The following is a 20,006-nucleotide window of genomic DNA, read 5'->3' as shown; positions in this document are numbered from 1 at the left end:
TATAGGTAGCCGGCTCTAAGGCAGGAACATTCTGGTAGAAGAGCATGGTAGAGCAGGGTAGGGGAATGGTGCCACAGAGGCACTCATGAGGATCATATATATAGTACCCTAAGCCACCCTTCCATGACCCACTCGGACACTCAGAAGTGTGTTCGACTAATTGCTAAATGTTTCTTAATCCAATGAAGTTGACAAGGTAGTATCAAGAGTCACACAGATTAAGTCTAGTTTAGGGACAGAACACTGAGGAACAGGGTGTGAATGAGAAGGAACCAAGCTCCTCACTGTTCCAGTGTGAATGGCTATGTAAAGAGCAGAGGCAGGAAAAAGTCTTCCTCATGTAGAAGACAGAAGGCACTGCTCTGATGCTGGCAGTTTCAGTGGAGGGAAAGTTAGCTTAAGTGGCCAGATGGAGCTCATAAATTCCTAGGACTTTAGCTTAGACCTTAGAAGGTAATCTAGATTTGGAAAAGTGAAGGATAACATGGACATAATTTCAGGCTGGAAATAATATGAGCAAAGTTATACAGAAGTGGCAAATGAGAGACCATTTTCTGGGGGTAACCATGTTGATTTCTGTAAGAGAGAGTGAAGGAAAAAGTATGAAAAGGTTGGGCACCGAATGATATAGAGGCTATATTTGAAATTTTTCCTTCTGGGAGAGATAGTTTATTCTTTTGTAAGGCATGTAGGTCTGTGGTTGACTGGAAATCATGGATGACTAATGAAAATGATCATCATTTCCCTGATCATACTAATTGATAGTGATCTGGTATGCATATTATAATTCTTTGTCATGTTAGTGTTCATAAGTTCCCCTAAGCAGAGCTATAGCTATAGTTAGAACTCAATTCTCCTGACCTTATCTCAGAATATGACAAACATTTTAGTAGTTTTATACTCAGAACAAAGGGTGTCATACTTTCTCCAAACATGTTACAGAGATCCGTTTCCAGTTATATTTGAAGTTTCAAAAACAAGTTTAACAGCCATTATCTAAATTTACTCTCATTTTGTCCTGAGGACTTTAATTGTTCTTATAAGTTAAACTAAATAAATTCTGAGTGTTTCATGCTGTTTTAAAAAGTAATTTCATGTACCAGATAAACTTAAAGTCCCTATTATGCTTTCTACTATATGAGCTATCTTGATAGTCAAATTTTATTTCTATCCAGACAACACATAACTCTTTGAAAAATCAATATTTAAAAGTCTTGGTTGTAAAAATATCACTTGCTCTTTTTAGCCTTAATGATTGCAAGGGGTGGGAGAGTATTTGCAATGTTTCAAGTCCATCATTTCAAAACAAATAAAATACCAACTGGAGGTATTAGCTTTTGTTACATATTTTCCTGGAATACATTCAGATTGTTTTCTTTCATTTCCCCTTGGCAACAATCAAATCCCTAGAATCTCTTGATAATTCATCATTTCTTGCTTCAGTGCCACCCTTGAAAAGTAAGACATCCCATTAGTCTGTGTAGTCATTCTGATCAACAACAAAAACAAAAAGAAAAGAAAAGAGAAAAAGGAAGAAGAAAAAGCAGAGGAGGAGGAGAAGGAAGAGGAGGAAGAGAAAGAAATAATAATCATAGGCAAAAGCCAGGCTCAGATTGCTCCAAATGAATTCTTTCAGTAAATATTACTCCTAAAATATAACTGGAAAATTTGAGAGCATGTCAGGTACAGGGCCATCTACAAAGCACCCACCTCCTCTCCCCACCTCTTCACAGAAGAAAATCCTACATTCTTCCCCCTTATTTTAAGCTGCCTTGGCCTCTCCATTCATTTCATCCTACTCTGGATCTGAACATAATACAACTCCCATACATAATTTTTTTCAGATCAAATAGAACTAAATTCCCATCTTAATGCTGAAATATGTGTATCAGGAACATAGTCCTCTTCTTTCTTTTACCTCTATTAAATATGATTTTAATTTTCTGATGTACAGTACCTCAGAAATTCTGCTTTAATTATGCTGTAGGTCTCTGAAATGTACCTCCAAGCCTAGAACACTCGGAAGCAGATTTGGCAGGCAAGTGCAAGAAACAGCAAAGAAGATAAAACAGGCAGCTCATTCCTGGGAAATTCCTGGAGGGAAGTCAGATTTCTAGCCTGAGAAAAATGAGTTCTTTTTCTCCCCCTTGCGCCTGAAACTTTGGGTGCTATCAGCTATATATTTCTTTGAATGAGAGAAGGAATTAAAATGACAGCTTATTCCAATATTTTCCTAACTGCAATTAATATTTTTGTAGTAGTATTACTTTCAAATGGATGGACACCAAGTTATGCCAATTTTTAAATCATTAAATTCCAATATGATAAAGCCAGCATGTCTTTGATACACCCTCATTTAGCCTCATTTATTTGTAGCTGATGTGAGTGAAAGAAAAATATATATACATACACATATGTATGTGCACATACACACACACATCACCTTGATACCCTTGCTTTAAAAAGGACTCTAAAACACTGCACAAAATAAACTCAAAAATCAAGCACAAAAACCAACGACATGGGACAAGCATTTTGTCTGTTTTGTTCTGTAATAAATAAGAACCTTCTAGAATAGTGCTCAGCACATATTTGTTAAGTCACTAGATGAATCATATACAAAAATTCAGCATGAATCCTTTTTATTTTACTTACAACTTTTTTTCCAAAAGCACTTACTCCTCATTCCCAAGCTATTTCTATTAAAGCTAGAGGCAGGGAAACACTAGAAACAAACAAAACATTACAGAAGATGAATTTATTTTCTGCTTCATGGTTTGAAAGAATTTCAGTTACACATCAATTTTTTTCATTGTTATTATCTGAACACCAATGCCCTGTTTATCCTCTACTCTTGAATGAGACTTTACCATCATATAAGAGAATGGATGTATATGAAAATCTCCCTTATTTTCAAATTTGCATTCAAAAGAGTACTTTCCCACTGAGTTACTGAGGTTTTTTTTTTTCTTTTCAAGTCCATTTCCATTTTTTTAAGAGTACAATTTCTCCCACTGGAAACTATGATAATTTGCTTTTGCTTATCACACCATAGTACACTTATTAGCGTGGACATCATCTTACAGAACAATTTAACCACTTCTATCGAGGAAAGTCTTTGTCTACTTGTTTGTCTGCTTTGACAATCCAATATTTTCTCAACTGATAGTTAACATTATTATCAAAACTCACTCAGCATATGAGAAACACTAAATTAAGGGTTTTCTGTGGTTTTTTTTCTAAGCTGAAAACACTTTTCATCATTTCTGGAGCCTCAAGTAAAGCCATTAGAAAAAGACCAATTTGTAATATCTGTCTCACCACATCTTTCTTCTGGCTATGAGTTAAAATATTAGAGATAAGAAGAGGAGGAAAAAAGAGCCCATTATTTTTCTAGACTTAGATGACTTCAAGGTGCCTTTTGAACTTATAATGTTCTATGATTCTAAAATCCCTTGCTTGTCCACAATCTGGGGAAATTCCACTACTAAACTGCAAACTTGCACCCTGCAGCCTGGAGGAAAAGCCCAACATGGTACCTAAATAATCAAAATTGCTTCCACGCACCAGGTGTAAGCAAAAACAAAGCAAAACAGAACAAATTAATGAATAAATCCTATGCATAAGTATTATATGTAATGCTCTAGAGTCTGTGTTTATTTTGATATACAGACATTTAAAACTTTTCAGTAATAAATAAAATTGATGGTCCAGAAAATTTCATGGTATTTCTCCTGACTTTTCTATTGGTAATTTTGCTTCTCACTTCATTCTAATTTATTTAATGAATGTTAGAAAGTTTCCTTTGGTTCTGCCACCCACCTCAGTCTACTGTTTCTTCTCCAGAGTCAAACTTCCCTCCTAGCTCTTTCAAACAATTGGTTTACATTCGCAGTGTTCACAGCTTGGTCCACCTCCTTTCTCTCACCTGATTCCAGTTTCCTCTTCAATTCTAATGAGCTTTTCTCTGCTTGCACTTTTTTATTTGTATGTTAGCAACTTGATTCATCTTTTAGGCAAGTTTTGAAAGACCATCTTTACATTTTAAATGAGTAACAGTAAACCGCCTTTTCTAGTAAGGGAGTTCCCCTAAAATAGGGCTTTCCAGACTCTTCCCATGTAGTCTCCACCCTTCATAAACATGGTTAATGAAAATCCATGACTTTACCATTCCTGTTAGTATTCCTGCTCTTTGTGAGTGAACAAGCAAGTCTAAAGAGAATGTGTTTCTGCCCCTAAACTCCAAGGTTCTTAAAGTTTCGAGGACAAAATTGTGTCATTGTTATAATTATCAGCCTCTTCTCACCTAACCCATTAGGTAGAATTTATTCCATCCCCAACACTACCATCCCATTTTGTTCCCCTATCAATACCAAGCTAAATTCTTTTCCATACACAAAACCTTTGTTCCTTCAGCATACTGAATGCCTACTGTATTCTCCACACTGTCTGGTGTTGTACTAGCTTACATTCTAAATTGTGGGAGGAGGGAGACTAATAATCAAATAATTTAACAGAGCCGTAAATGCTACAAGAAACCAGATTGCACTATTGGTACAGAAAGGAAGATTACAAGAGGCATAATGAAGGGTCCACAGTACACAGAGAGTCCAACAAAGATCTATTTGAAGCATTTTCACTGAAATTTGAATGATGACAAAGATCAAGGGGAGAGCTTTCAGGGGAGATGAAACCACACTAAGGCTGTCTCATAAGCTCATTTTTCAGACTCAGGAGTATTTAGATGCCTAGGTACACATGATGCCTTGCCCACATGGATTACTGCCACCTTACTGGCATTTAAGATCTCTTCTTAATACTGCACACTTGACCTTGAAGAGCTTATTAAAGAAGAAACAGCAATCAAAACAAGCCTGCACCTTCAGCAGAATCATTGTTGATCACAACGTCAAATGTCACTGTTCCAGAACCTAAGACTCATGGCATATACTTTCTATATAATTTGAAACAAAGAAAAATTCCTTTGAAAAACTATTTGTTTTCATTAACTAATGAGTTATAAATAAACTGTCCTATTTCCCAGGAGCCTCAGAGATAAAATGCAGCCCTGGTGTTATAATCATAATCTTATCCAGGTTTGTGGTACATCCACTTTTTCTCCCATTTATTTCTTTTTGTGATTTCTTATCTTCATTTTGTTTCATTTTCATTGCCTCATATCAAAGTGCTTTTATTTAAGCTTCTGGAAACATTCTGGAAATAGATGATGTATAAATCATTAATCACAAGTGCTTTCTAGACAATCACCAGTAACTTCCTCATTGCAAAATCCAATGTAACCAACCTTTCTGTCACATGGCATACACAACTGACTTTTCGTTCTTTTTTGGGGGGGTTACCTGAGATCGAACTCAGGTCCTTGCCCTTGCAAGGCAGGTGGCAGAACCACTGAGCTAGATCCCTGGCCCTGATCTTTTGCTCTTAAAACTATCATTTCTTCAATACTTTTTGGAAGGTTAATATATGTGTGAATAAAATTGGTTTAAAAACGTCTTCACTTCCTTGGTTTCATAGGATATAGTACCTTCATATTCTTTTAACACTTGTTTTCATTCTGGCCATCATACTAAAATTCAATGTTTAGGTTCAACGTTGACCTCATGGGGAAATTTGGTTCCATTCTCACACAATTTGGTTTGTGACCAGAATCACGGAAAGAACTAAGTTTTTGAACTGAGGTACCACTATATATATATATATATATATATATATATATATGTATGTATGCCTTTTTTAGCTTCCTTTTGCTTTTTTTCCCTCACACGTCCATTCAACACAGATATGTTCCAAAATTGTATTCTAAGCTCTCATCCACTCTCTGCATTTTCTCCTTTGGCATTTTTCCTTTTTCTATTATTGTCAACTGTTAAGTAAAAGACTTTCAAATATTGTCTTTAGCCCAAACTTTTCTCTTGGAATTTCATTCCAAATTTCCTAGAGCATCTGAACCTTGGAGTTAGAATGAGGCCTTGTTATTCATCTTCCTAGTCCTTAAATCTCCTCGATAACATCTCTGCCAGGCAGTTGTCCACCGTATACTCTACAAACTGCCACTTTTCAAGATAGCTCACCTAACCAACCAGCTATGGCCACTGATAAGTTATTTCCAAGAGGATAGAAAAATCTCAGTCTGTGATGTGTCCCACTGTCTCTAATGCTATTTCTAACAGTCACAATAAAAACTAGAGTGAACTGGCTGCCGACTATCTGCCAGTAACATTGCACATATATCTCTTTCCAATTCTGCCATGTAGTTTTATTGTGTCCATTATACATTGGGGCAATTATGAATTCATCTAATGATTTCCCATAGCTCTTCTCCAAAAGCTGAAACACATCTGTTCTTCAGAGGAACCATTCTAGTCCAGGTTAAGAAAGTACAAATTCCTCCAATCCCTTTTGCAAAGAATTTTGTTTTGTTTTCACCAGCTATATTGTATTCCAGTTGTGATTTGAGAAGGCAAAATAGAATGGTCACCAACTTCATTCTAGACACTATGTTTATGGGTATAGCCTAAGATCATACTTGTTGCTTGCTACTTAATCAGCAAACATCCCTGAGGCTTTTAAAATAACAGCATGTTAAGCATCTGTGATATGTCAAATTATTTCTCAAGCCAAGCTTGATTTATTTCCTCCTAAACCTCTTCACTACTCTGGTTTTCCATACTTCAGTGGCACTTTTGTTACCCAGACACACAGGCTAAAATCCTCCAGGTTATCTTTAAGCCTCCTGCAAGGTCTTCTTAATTTCCCTGATGACCAAATTATAAAGGCTCTGGATTGTGTTTTGTAATAATGTCATCTTCCCGTAGGCTGAGCCCTTTGCAGTTTCTCAGTTCAAACCTCACTTCTCTTACCTGGACAGCTGAAATCACATACCTATTTCTCTTCACCTTCCCCTTCCACAGACCTGATGAACAGCTCCTTCTCAAACCTGGCATTAGCCCCACAATCCCTCCTTACATGTCTGTATATGTCTCCTTTCTAGCTCAATTCTGTGATTTCCTGCACAGGTTATATGCTTTCAGAAAACTGAACCATACAGTATTTTCTGAATTTTCCTAATTCTGTGTTTCTATGTATTTATTTTATCCTTGGGCCTGAAAGGCCTTTCTTTTCCTATCAAACGTGAAAAAATGCTACAATTGCTATGAAACTTTTGCCATATTCTGGTTAGCTATTTAATATTAATCTCAAGTTCGCGAGTTCTCGCAGCATTTTATTGTTCTTCCAGAATATAATAATAGCAAAAAGTAACACACATATCTGCCTCATTAACTCATCTTTAGGCTCCTTGAGACTTGGCTTCTTATTTAACTTTACTCTTCCCCAGTACAGAGTAAGAGACCAATTATATAGTGCATTAAGTAAAGGAGGCAGGAAACAGAAGAGGTGAAATTGATGAGCAGAATAGCTGAACCTAAAGAAACCTTGGAAATTGAATGCAAACACTTCTAAATTCAGAACCACACAAGCTACATTTACCAACATATCAAAAGACCTCTCTCTTTTTCCATTATTTCTGCATGTTCCCAGTTTAACGTTTTAGAATGTACTCTCTGAGCTCCACTGAGATCAGGCACGTGATCTCCTTTTTTTCCCTGAAATCTAACCAGGGTAGAACTTTCCTGGGGTTAAGTGGTTAAAGACCAGCATACTAAGGGGTAAACTTGATTTTGGTTATAAATAGCAGCTTCACAGAGCAACTAACTTTCACAATCCTACTAAGCTAAAAATCTTCATTCTGTTAAAATAATCTCAGTGGCAATGTGCAGAAAAGTGTTTATAAGTACACTAGTTACTTCCCCAAATGTTAATAAACACTTTAGACATAAAGTCATTGTACTGCCCTGTTGCCCAATGAAAACAAAGCTGAGAGTGCTCATTTATTCATTATTGCTATTTTAAAATAATATATGAAGGTCTCTCCATTTGATTTTTTACAAGATAAGTATAGGAATAGTTGGACTGAAAAACAAATATTTGGTACAAATTTTTATCGATGAGACTGAATTTTGCTATCACCTACAAGAACTTTAACTAATAAAACCTATGTTTTAGGTAAAGAAGTGCTTCGCATTTTTTCCTTCCCGGAATTAACATTTATTTAATGGAATTCTATCTCATAAAATCCTACTTGCATTACTCAGATGTTTAGTCAATGAAATTACTGAATTAATGGGAAAAAAATTACCTTCTTACAATTAGGTCACATGAATTCTAGAAACTGGAAGTTGTTACATAATGCTGTAGTTATATAACATTATATTGAATGATATTTTACTTTAAGATACAATAAATTTTTAGCTGACAGACTCGTTTTCTGCTTTATGCTTGGCTTCTCATCTCACTAATGCCTCCTCCTGTATTCTCAACAGTTATCTTTTTGCCCTGAACACTGAGCTACAGTCACACCTTCATGTCATGTCAATTGTTTCTTTTCCATTCATGAATACAAAGGCAAAACACATATGTGCATGTGCTGAGACATAAATCATCTTTTCAAAATACTGACCTTTAGAGGCAATTCTAATTGATAAAAGATTTATTTATTTCTTGGTTTTCAGTAATAAAATGATATATATGCATTATTTTTCAACTAAAAGTATGATTTATATAAATACTGGTATTTCATTATTAGGCACTGAATTTGCTAAAGATGATTTTGTCAAAAACATCTCATCAACAGTGAAAACTGAGATTACTGCTCATGAGCAAAACAAAATATGGACTCCAATAGCTTCAGTCAAAATTGTTAATATTATTCATTCATAAACTAGGATAGATACACAGTCAGGCCGGCTGACCTCCAATAACCAAAAGTGAATGAAAAACAGATATATATATATTTTTTATCTTAATAGCTTTAACATTTTTTTTTGGTACCAGGGATCGAACTCAGGACCTTGCACTTGCAAGGCAGGTGTGGTACCACTGAGCTACATCCGTGGCCCCCAATATTTGCTTTCTTGATATGTTTTAAATTTCAGACAAAAGCTTATGTAAAATTCCCTAAGTTAAATGGCAGTAATCTTCAATTTTTTTATAAAGTATCAGAGGTACAAAAATAATTTATACACCTTCCTCAACTTACATATTTAGAAATACTGCGACAGCTGGGTGTGGTGACACAGGCCTGTAACCCCAGCACTCAGGAGCCTCAGGCAGGAGGATCACTTCAAGTTACAGGCCAGCCTGGGCTACATAGTGAGCTCATGGACACCTTGAACTACATAGCAAGACCCTGTCTCAAAAAAAGAGAGAAAGAAATACTATGACAATGACAATAATATTAATGGGGGGGCATCAAATATCAAGCTTCACCCAAAGAGTAGGTGGGGAAAATGTTAATATTCTAACTCACACTAGAGTACTTAATACTCCAACTTACTTTAGAGCATTGAGTACTCCAAGTCACAATACATCATTCAGTTAATAAGAGGTCATTGCATTGCTTTACAACATGACTATAACTAGTGACCTCATAAAAATACTTGTTTTTCCTTCATTTTTATCCAATGAATATTGATAAGAATAAACTCATAGATCACAGATAAGATGTCACATGGTAATGTTTAGTATAAATAATTAGAAAAAGCAATAGATTCAAACCTCAAATTAGCACGCGCAATTATCAACAACCCAAAGGTTTAATAAGCAGGTTAAATTTAATGGCTGACACAAGAGTTTAGTTTGCCTTCAAGTTCATTCATTCCTAATGTCAGTACCTTTCATGACTATACATAGGCAAACTAACTATATACTCATAACATATTGCTAGATAGGATCTCAAGTCTTTACCCTGATATTATAAATGGTATTAAATCTTCTGCTAGGCTTAGAAATCATGCTAGTGTTTAGAAATTACTGTGTGATTTCAACAAGTCAATGTTGAAGATGATTTTATTTTTCAAAAATCAAATAGATATTTTTTTCTCAGAAGAATACTCTAGATATTTTGGTCAATGTATTATTTTACAAAAAGATTACTCTCAGAAATGTAGTTACAATAGTATCAGGAGAAAAAATTGTATTATTGTTATTGCATGGGAAACGTGCGTCCTAAGGTAGAGAGAGAATAGTATGCTGTCCATCTCCCTTTACACACCCCTGCACCAACATTTTATTTTATCTTATTTTATTTTTATTTTTTAGTTCTTTTATTGGTACATTTTAGGTATACAATAAGTTTACATTTATCATCGGGTGCTTGTACCTGTACATGATGTATCTTTGTTCTTATTTTTTCCCCATTACCTGTGCACCCTTCACCCCCTCCACCCTTCCCTAGTTACATAAATTTCATTTCCGTTTTTTTTTTCTTTTCTCATAGTTTTTCCTTTCCCTCTTTTCCTTTCCCCTTACCCTCCCTTCACTCCTTCATCTTTAGATCTTTTTTCCTATTTCAAATTATCAATTTTTATTTTAATCATTTTAACCCTTGTTTACACTATCAGTTTCTCACACTAGTGAAACTATTCGGTATTTACAGACGTGTGTCCTATTTATTTCACTTAAGAGTATGGCCTCGATATGCATCCATTTAGCTATAAATGACTCTAGTTTTTCATTCTTTAAGGCTGAGTAGTACTCCATTTTATAAAAAAAACACATTTTCTTTATCCAATTTCCAGTTGATGGGCACTTGGGGTGCTTCCAAGCTTTAGCTATTACAAACTGTGCTGCTATGAACATGGGTGCACATATATCACTGTGGTATGATTCTTTTAATTCTTTTGGGAAGATACCCAGCAGGGGAATAGCTGAGTAAAGACTTCCTCTTTTTTTTTTTTTTGGTACTGGGGGTCAGGGGTCGAACTTGAGGCCTGAAGCACTGAGCTAAATCCCGGGGCCCCCACATTTTAATATACCTTACATTATAATACAATCACCACCCAGGCTGGCTTCTAAGTGAGAAGGGAAAATGAAACAGTCCAGATGCATTTGAAAATTTTCTTTAATTGGGGAGGACTGGGGATTCTATTTGCAGCCTCACAAAGAGGCTTATGCCTCCTGTCTTTTGTTGTCCTGATGTTGTGGTGGAGCTCGTTAAATCTTCCACCCGCCCAGTCACTTCCTGCTTTCCTCCTTATCTGTGAGTCTCTGTTTAGCAGCTTGCTTGGACTTCAGGGGCTGAGACGCCTCAATTTTAAGATCAAGTAACATAAATTGCTGAACCCTAAAGAAGGCTTTCTCATCATTCCCATATGGAATTTAATTATGACTTTTAAGTGTAGAATGACTAGTGTTAGTCAATAAAAGGAAAATAATAAGTTGAAGCTGTTTATATGTACATTCCTTATGCAAAGAGGCCATGTTATTCATCTTTGCCTCTAAAGCTGTATCGCAGAGCTTGACACATAGTAAGTGCTTCAAAATATTTCTGAATGAATGTATGTCTGCCTAACTGGTTGGTTATACCAGCTAGTCAGGAAAGGGTAAGACAGGAAACACATGGAGAGCAACTTCAGCATCAATAAGAATGCATAGGGTCTATACAATGTTTCTTAAATAAAATAAATTTAGTACAGTATTTAATATGTAGTTATTGCCAATATAGGAAGATTTTTTTTTATAGGTACAATCTTTGGAGGTAAATATAATGATCATTTTTGGTTTTATAGATAATGATAACTAGGCTCAAAGACATTAAACCTAAATTTCTGGTTATTTGAATCCAAAACCTGGGGTCTTTCTACCAAATTACATCCCTTGGTTGTATCTCTTTGTATCAAGGGCAATTTTCCATATCCTTTCTTGCACATATCATCTAAATTAAATAGTATAGCTTACCATATAGCTTGTCACATAGCAGACTTTGACTGTGGTTCACTAAATACTAAAAAAGTAGCCAAAGTGGGGGAAACAGGTCACGCGGTCTTCTTAGAGCCAAAATGGATTCATGAAATCTGTAGATTAGATAATCTCTTCTACTACACCAAACTGGCCTCTACCTTTTGTTGACATTGAAAACAAAGAGTAAAGTGCTGTCAACTTTTTACAAAAAAGAGTTTTCACTGGACTTAACTCACAACCCTCAGAGAAGACCTGAGATAACTGAAGAAATGAAATAAACACTTACCTGCTCATTTCATTTATGTCATAATTTCCCCTGGGCTGTGTCTGTTTTATGGTAATGCCATGGCTCTTGAATTATAACCTGTGTATTTTAAAAGCCAAACAACAATACTATGAAAAGCCTGTGGTCCAATATAAGGAAGTAAATATTAACTTCATGAACCACATTCATTGTCTACAATAAAATTGCATTTATTGACAAAAGGATTCAAAAGGAAAATCTCATATACATGGTTTAAGAAATTCAGAGAGATTGTGGATGTTAATTACTCATGCTAGAATTCCAGATATGAAACAATTACATAATTTTATGAAAAAGACTATAAATCTACTAAACAGTAAAGCAGAAATTCAAATCCACTTCTATTTGAAATAAAATTTTATTTTCCACCACAATGGATTGTTTCTTACAGGGGACCTCCACTCATTACAAACTCTATGTTTGTTCTTCTGTATCGCTGAGTTTTTAGTAGGTTTAATAAACCTGAACCTCCAATGATTATAAAATTTTATACTCACTAGGCAGCTTACTATCTAAGGCACAACATATTATTCCAAGATTTAGATTCTCCAAGCTGAATAAGTTTTTGAAACTAAATTTGTCAAAAGTCATAGAATTTAAAAAGTCAAAACCAGGACTTTATAAGACCACCAAATTGTTTGTAACATTATGTATACAAAATTCATTAAGATAAGAGATTAAATTCTTACTTAAAATATTTAAATTTTACCTACAGCTGAAAATTTTGGATAGGACATGATACTAACCTCACATGAAATTATAGTTAACCTTAATTATTTAGTTTTGGTGTGAAATTTCAATTAGTTGCTCATAGGACCTCTATCTACTAGTGTCCTTCCTTTCTTATTTATTTATTTATTTATTTATTTATTTATTTATTTATTTATGGATGGTTCTGCTAAGACAGGGTTTCACCATGCAGTTCAGACTGGCCTTGAACTCACAGCGATCCTCGAGCCTTCTGCTTCAGCCTCCAGAGTGACCAACAAAAGCAACTATCTTCCTTTTCAATCCGATCTATATTAGGAAAATCTGAAAGTTTCCTACAACATAGGAAACTCACAGAAAGAACCCACAAAACCCTGCGAACTCTTCATGTACAAGCTTCTCATAGTAAGGTGTTTGCAAACTATTTAGTGACCCTGGGCTTTTGAAAGGTACTGTAGGAGGTCAGAATCCCTGGCCCCATGGCCATTCTGGTTTCATAGCTGATCTGCTTCCAGCCATAATAACCTTTGCAGACTTTCTGCTTTTGCCACAGTAATTTCTGCATCTTTGCCACATGCTCTCTTTGCCATTAAGGATTCCCTTCCTTGTGTGCTTTTCCCTACTGAGAGATTAATTAATATCACCACTCAAATAAGAAAAATATATTCAAATACCAATAGACACATGGGCAAAAAAACTTGAACAAGCCATATTTTTAGAAAAATGCTTTAAAGGAGGACAAAAAAGTAATCAGTCTCAAATAAATAAAAGAATAAAAGTTTGAAAACTTTTTGTGTCATCTATCAAAGATGTTCATAGGAGATGACATTATGTTGGTGTGAACCAGATGTTCTATATATCAAGCCCGAAGAAAAAATTGCATTAAAGATATGCATACAAAAATCTACAAATAAAGATGTACATCCATTACTATAGGAATACAGGAACATAAAATGCCCCAAATAAAAGGGAGACTAAATAAATCAAAATATCCATAAGATGAATTCTTTTTGCAGTCACTAAACTGTATTAAAATACAGAAGCAGTAACAGAGTAATACTAGTATTTTTAAAAGCATGTATGGTGGTCTACAAGATTTCAATTCTTTTGGGGGAGGAGGGGGGACTAGGCATTGGACCCAGAGACTTAGCACTGAGCTTCATCTACATTTTTTATATTTAAGTTTTTTTCCTTTTCTTTCTTTTGAGACGGGTCTCGCTAAATTGCTGAATTGCTCAGGTTGGGCTTGAACTTGCAACCTTCCTGACTCAGGCTGCCAGCATGCTGGGATCACAGGCAAGGGCTACCATGCAGGGCTCAATTCCTTAAACACTGGTACATTTTCATATAGGGTAAACTGCTGGTAAAGCACTTTGTATTTTCAATATCATTTCTTTAAGCATTGGGGTAATTGTAAGTACACACTAAGCACTATGTTTAGTACTTTATGCAGATGGCATTATATTTACGCTTGAAACCATCCCAGGGGTTATATCTTTATCCAGTTGTATGTCTGAGGAAACTGAGGCCCAGGGCAGGTAAGTTACACAGCAACATCACTATTAAAAGGAAGAGCCAGGATACAAGCTAAGGTCAGCTTGACCAAAACTCATGTTCATCATAATTGTGTGTGCCCAAGGGTAATTTTCATTTTCTGTCTCATACATTCTCATATGTTCCAGGGTCTCTAAAATAAACGAATATTGTTTTATAATTTGGAACTAAATCAACAAAATAAATGGTATATTAAAATATACATATTCACAATATAACAATCCTAAAAATTGCCTTCTCCAAAAATGTGGTATCATGGCCATGATATTTAGGATAAAGAGCACAAGTACTATTAAAAATTGTAATTCAGCTTTTAGAAAGCTTTTTCAAGCCACGTCAATTCTGCAAAGTTTATTCATCTAAGAAACATTTAATACCCGCCTTTGTCCAGATATTCCAAGAGATGCAGGCACAATAGCAGAAATAACAGTCAAATGAAGCTTTTGAAAGTTAAGTGTCTTTGTGTTTGGGGGATAAGGGCAGATGAGGGGAGAGAGGGCAGTGGCGGTATGTCAACCTAATGCAGGAAGTCTTGTCTATTGATGGCAAAGGACTGTGTTATTTTTTTAACTCTTCATATAAACTTACATGTCTGAGGATCCAAGACTCTCCACTGGAAATGTTATACAATTTTCAGCCTCCACAACAATTTATATTTATACTCTACAGTAATCAGATGAAACAAAATGCTTTCAACAGCATGTGGCATTACTCTCATCCACCGAGTGTGGAGTGGTCCTTGCATTTGCTTTTCTGGGCAGTGGAAGGTCTTCATTGTATCTCTTCAGAACTGGACTATCAGGGTTCTTAGAGAAGCAACGTGGCTCAGGGTGTTCCCAACCCTCTTAGCTCCACGCCACATTTTATGTGCCTACCATGCACTTTTCCAGAAAAGTCCATGCAGCTCAGCAAATGCACTTCGAATACAAAGTCCATATTCTCTATACTAGTACATTAACACATAAATTCTTTCTCACTCTTCAGTCTATGAGTAAATCAGATTTTTTTTGTTTCGGAGACAAGGTCTTGCTCTGTAGCCTGGCCTGGCCTCACATGTGATCTACTTGCCTCAGCCTCCCAAGTTTTGGGATCACAGGTGTGCACCATCACATCCAGCTTTGTCAAAATTTTTATCAATTAAGATGTAGACTGGAACTGGGAACTTAGCTCAGTGGCATCACGCCTGACTAGCAAGCCCAAGGTTCTGAGTTCGATTTCCAGTACCCCCCCAAAAAAGATGTAGATCATTCATGTCTACTTGGCTGTTATAACAAGATGAAATGGATGATTATATATTTCTCTTTTCCTTCAAAGCTTTTGGCCTTAGTCATAGGAAAGGCTAAGGAAGGCTATATATTTATTATGCCAAAAGTATAACAGGTCCACAGGAATATAGTAGAGTTTGACCTTCAACATTATGAGTTCAAATAAACTAGTTCCCCATAGGATGACCCTTAAAACCTATTTGGAAAGGAAAAGCTGTCACCTTAGAACTGAACTCATAGTTAATTCCCTGCCGTAGGAACTAAAGACCAAGTTGAGGAACCAGAGTAAAAAGCTTAAGGTTGGCAAAATGGACACCTTATGTTTGTAAATTAAGTAGTTTTCTTAATCTCTTAGACTACAATTTCAAGAGGAGGATGATTGTCCATGGCTGTGAGATCAGATGTCACTGTCATGGAAATTCAACTCATTTAATAAATTATGCCACTTGATGTTTTTGCAACAGTAAACACTTGTTTTCCAATAATCCCAAACTGTAAACTACTCTCCCATAGTTGCCCTAAATACCATGTTTAAGATTATAAAAAGTGTATAAATCTACCCTCATGAGTGTGCTAATTATTGTTTTTGTTCATGCCAACAGAAGTAGCTTAATAACAGTAACTTAACTGGAGAAGGTCAAACTTCTCATTCATTTGAATTAATGCGTATAAATTACCTTTTGATTAGTTATTAGTGCTATAACGTACATTTCATGGATAACTACTATGATTACTATAAAAGACTTCAGGAACAAATATACTACACTTATAAATGTTTTACAGCAAATTTAATACATGTAGTCTCTAGCAGCTTTGAATCCGGGGGGGGGGGCATTTTTTCCATTAGAGGAATAGAAATTATTTTTTAGACAATTAAATGATTTTCAGAAGTGTTTATCATCCGGAAAACCAGCATGTATGAACGCCGGAAATGCAGATGAAATCCAGTCTCCGAAGTGTCTTTTCTAGGTGGGAGACAAACTAAGATTTCTCTTTATTATTTGTGATAGTCATCCTATGATGAAAAGAATCTCGCTGTAAAACAATTTTTAAGATGGAAAGAAATAGCTGTGAAACTGGCCAAGTTCTCTAGACAGGACTCCGGAGCAAGGAAGGAGAGAAGAGCTGGTTAGCAAAACTGCGGAGAGCCGAGTCCGACTTCCCCCGCGAGCCGGACGCTCCCAGGTGCGCGCGTCCCGGGCTCCGGCAGGGGGCGGACGGCGCAGGGCGGGTCCCCAGGGCGCCAGGCGCGAGGCGGGCGCGAGGCGGGCGGGCATCTCCTCCGGGCAGGGACCTCCCCTCGGTCCCCGGAGCCCAGGGGCTCCCAAGGGTGGCACGGACCTCCTGGGACGCCTCCCGGGGTGCGGGGGGGGGGGCTCTCCGAGGCAAGCTCTGGCCCTCCGCCCTCCTCAAGTCCTCCGACATTTTTAACGGAGACTGGGAGGTGAGCAGAAGAGAGGGAAACGGCCGAGCGTCTGCATCCAGACTCTGCTGCAGCCCGTGGAGAGGGAGAGTGGAGGGAGTCCGGCGAGGAGGCAGCGAGGAAACTGTGATTCCACCGATCACAAAAAGACTCATCCCCCACGGCGAGGGAGCCTCAGAGCCACCCACCCGGGGCTGGTGGGCGTTCCTCGTCCTCCCCTCGGGGGTGCCACCTCCCGGGGCCCAGAACTCCCTTTCCCGGACGGAAGGGAGGGCAGGGAACAAAAGAGATCCCCAGCCTCCCCCACACACCCCAACTCCGTTACCCCGCCTCAAGCTGCTCCTTTCTCGCCTCGCTTTTTCCTTGCACCTTCCCCACCTGAATAGCGCATTTCCCCAAAGGTATCGAAGGATGAAGGCGAAAATAAAATAGCAGCCGAGGCGATTTGTCGATTAGACACTGAATTTCACCTTCGGTTCTCCAACAGCCAGACACAAAAAAGACCCCGCTGGACCTCGCGCCCCCGCGGCTCGCCAGCCACCCCGGCTCTCTCCGGGTCTCCCCAAGGTGGGTGCCCCGCTGCCCGCCGGAGCCCGAGACGCAGCGAGGTGTCCCTGGGTGGGCAGGACAGGCGCCCAGCCCTGGGCGGCGACGCGGGCTGCAACTTCCCGGAGCAGCCCGAGACCCCGAGCCTCCCTCGCAGGGCACTGGCAGCCGCACGGCACTCTCCCCCCCCCCCCAGCCTTCACCTCCCCGCTTGGGGGGAAAATCCGTCCATCGGTGCAAAGCAGACATTTTGATATCATTTGCTTAGCACCGCTCCGCTTTGGAGGCAGCATCTTACCAATCGCCTGGAGGTGTGCGAAGCGCACCGAGGCTCCGAGGGTGCGAGGCTGGGCTGCTCAGTCCTCTATCGGAGCCGGTTCGCTGCCATCCGCCCAACTTCAGCACCCAGCGGGCGAGGAGAGAGGGAGAGAGGCGAGGACGGGGGAGGGGGAGGGGGTGGAGGCTGGGTGGGTGGGGAGGGAGCGGAGCCGGTCACAGCGCGCATGCGCCACGCGGACAGGCGCAGCCCCTCGCCCCGCGAGGCCGGAGGTGCCGCTTCTTCCCCCGGCGCGCGGCCCTGTGAGTCACGGCCCCGCCCCCTCCGCGCCCCCGCGGCGCCCCCGCGGCCTCCGCCCTCGCGCCCGCCTGGGGACGAGCCCTCTGCTCAGAGGGACGGGCCCGGCTCTGCTTTGGCCGCGAGGGTCCGGAGCTTGCGGGAGTCCCGGAGCCCCCAGCCTTCCTGGAGGAGAAGTGCTGCCGTGCGGAGGCCCCTTCAACTTCACTTCCCCGTAGCCCGCGTCCTGTGCGCCGGGCCTCCGAGCGTGGCGAAGGCGCACTGCATCGCTGCAGCCTTGGGCTCCTGGGGGAAGCGGTCCTGCGTGGGGTTCAGGAAAGTGTGAAGTTAAACAAGTTTTGCTTGCCTAAGGACTCAACTTGTATGAACAGTCCTTTATTTACTCCCTTGCCCAGAGATAGGACTCTTTTCCCTAAGGATTCTTTTTATATATATTAATTTACTTGGTACATTTTAGGTATACAATATAATGACATTCGTCATTGGAGATATGCACCTTTACATAATCTATCTTGGTTCTTATTTTTTTCCCCTTCCCCTGCCCTCCCTTCAACCCCTCCACCCCTCCCAATCTACAAAGCCCTTGTTTCCCTTTTTTCTTTTTCTCACATTAATTCCATTCCCTTCTTTCTTTCCCCCTACCCCTCCCACTTCCCCTTCCCATTTTCAGATGCCCTCTGGTCCAGGCGTTTGCGCTGTCCGGGACACTGGAGCTCTGGTGCTGGAATTGTGAGTGGGAAGCAGATGACAAGGCAGTTGAGAAGTTAGTAAAGCATCCGTAGGGGAAGCTTGGTAGCTCTCAGGTCTGATAACTGTTCTGCTCCCTGGCTAGCCCAGCGCGATGGTGAAGGAGCTTCAGATACCTACTGCATCCTCAACCCTAGACTGCGTCCTCGATGATTAAATTGAAATACTTTTGAGGGGGAAGCAGGGAAGTGGATGTCTTTCTATTCAGATACCACATCTGTGGGAAGAGGAGTGAGTTTCTGCAGGAATGATTGGACACTTTCCTTACAGCTAGTTAAAACTGATTACTTGTAAATATATACGATTCCCCATGGCTTGGGTGCTCTTATGTGCAAACACTGTTACCATTATTTCAGCCTACAGGACATCCACCACCACCACCACCACCACCACCACCACCATCATCAACACAGGTTTCAATTAAATATGTTGCCGGGGTTGCTCCCGCACTACTCCCTTTAGCTATGTCATCCACAGCTTTAAGTACTAATGTTCTTAAAAGTGTATTTCCTGGTCATCATCTGCAAACTTTTGTTTTGCTGGTCTGTAATAGGAGATATTACAGATACTGAGAGTAAGATTTAGACACCTTTATAGCAACTTGACATTGCGAAGGCACACAAAAACATTAGTAAGTTGTACTTTGGACATTTTATTTGTAAGGTAATTCAGTTTTTGTGGGGATTTACAAAAGTATTAGTCTTGCTCCTTTCAGGTCTATATTTTAAAAATGTCACAGACTGGGTGACTTACAAGCAAGAGAAATGTGTTTCCCACTGTACCGGAGACTGGGAAGTCTATGGTCAGGATGTAGGCAGGTTAGGTACATGTTGAGAGCCCAGTTCTTGGCTAGTGCCCTCCTATCTTTTCACTCTGTCTTGATATGGTAGAAGGCAGCAAGGGAGATTTCTGATGTGACTTTATAAAGGCACTAATCACATTCATAAGGGCTCCTTCCACTTGACATAATCACCTTCCAAAGGTACCACCACACTATTTTGAGCGCTAGGATTTGTGAGGGACATAAGCATTCAGTTCATTGTACTGTTGGTCCATAATGGATTA

At 39.0% G+C, this 20,006-nt stretch overlaps 1 protein-coding gene across 5 annotated transcripts in view; it reads right to left on the bottom strand.

Moving 5' to 3' along the window:
• The window catches only part of Rgs17 (regulator of G protein signaling 17), a 128,318-nt gene extending 110,246 nt beyond the window's left edge, over positions 1–18,072 (bottom strand). For 3 of the 5 annotated variants that reach the window (XM_087193436.1, XM_087193437.1, XM_087193440.1), the window contains exons 1-2: positions 17,919–18,072; positions 12,107–12,184 (exon numbers count right to left, since the gene is read on the bottom strand). In XM_087193436.1, the coding sequence (XP_087049562.1) occupies positions 12,107–12,114 (8 nt within the window). In that variant the 5' untranslated portion in view covers positions 12,115–12,184; positions 17,919–18,072. The other 2 variants (XM_004856857.3, XM_087193438.1) reach the window with 2 other exon arrangements.
• Between the last annotated feature and the right edge of the window lie 1,934 nt (positions 18,073–20,006).

The sequence above is a fragment of the Heterocephalus glaber genome, unplaced genomic scaffold (genome assembly GCF_053883595.1).
Source record: "Heterocephalus glaber isolate CG9 unplaced genomic scaffold, H.glaber_assembly_v1.0 deba00001593, whole genome shotgun sequence".
NCBI classification, from domain to species: Eukaryota; Metazoa; Chordata; class Mammalia; order Rodentia; family Bathyergidae; genus Heterocephalus; species Heterocephalus glaber.
This window is presented reverse-complemented; position numbering and strand designations above follow the sequence as displayed.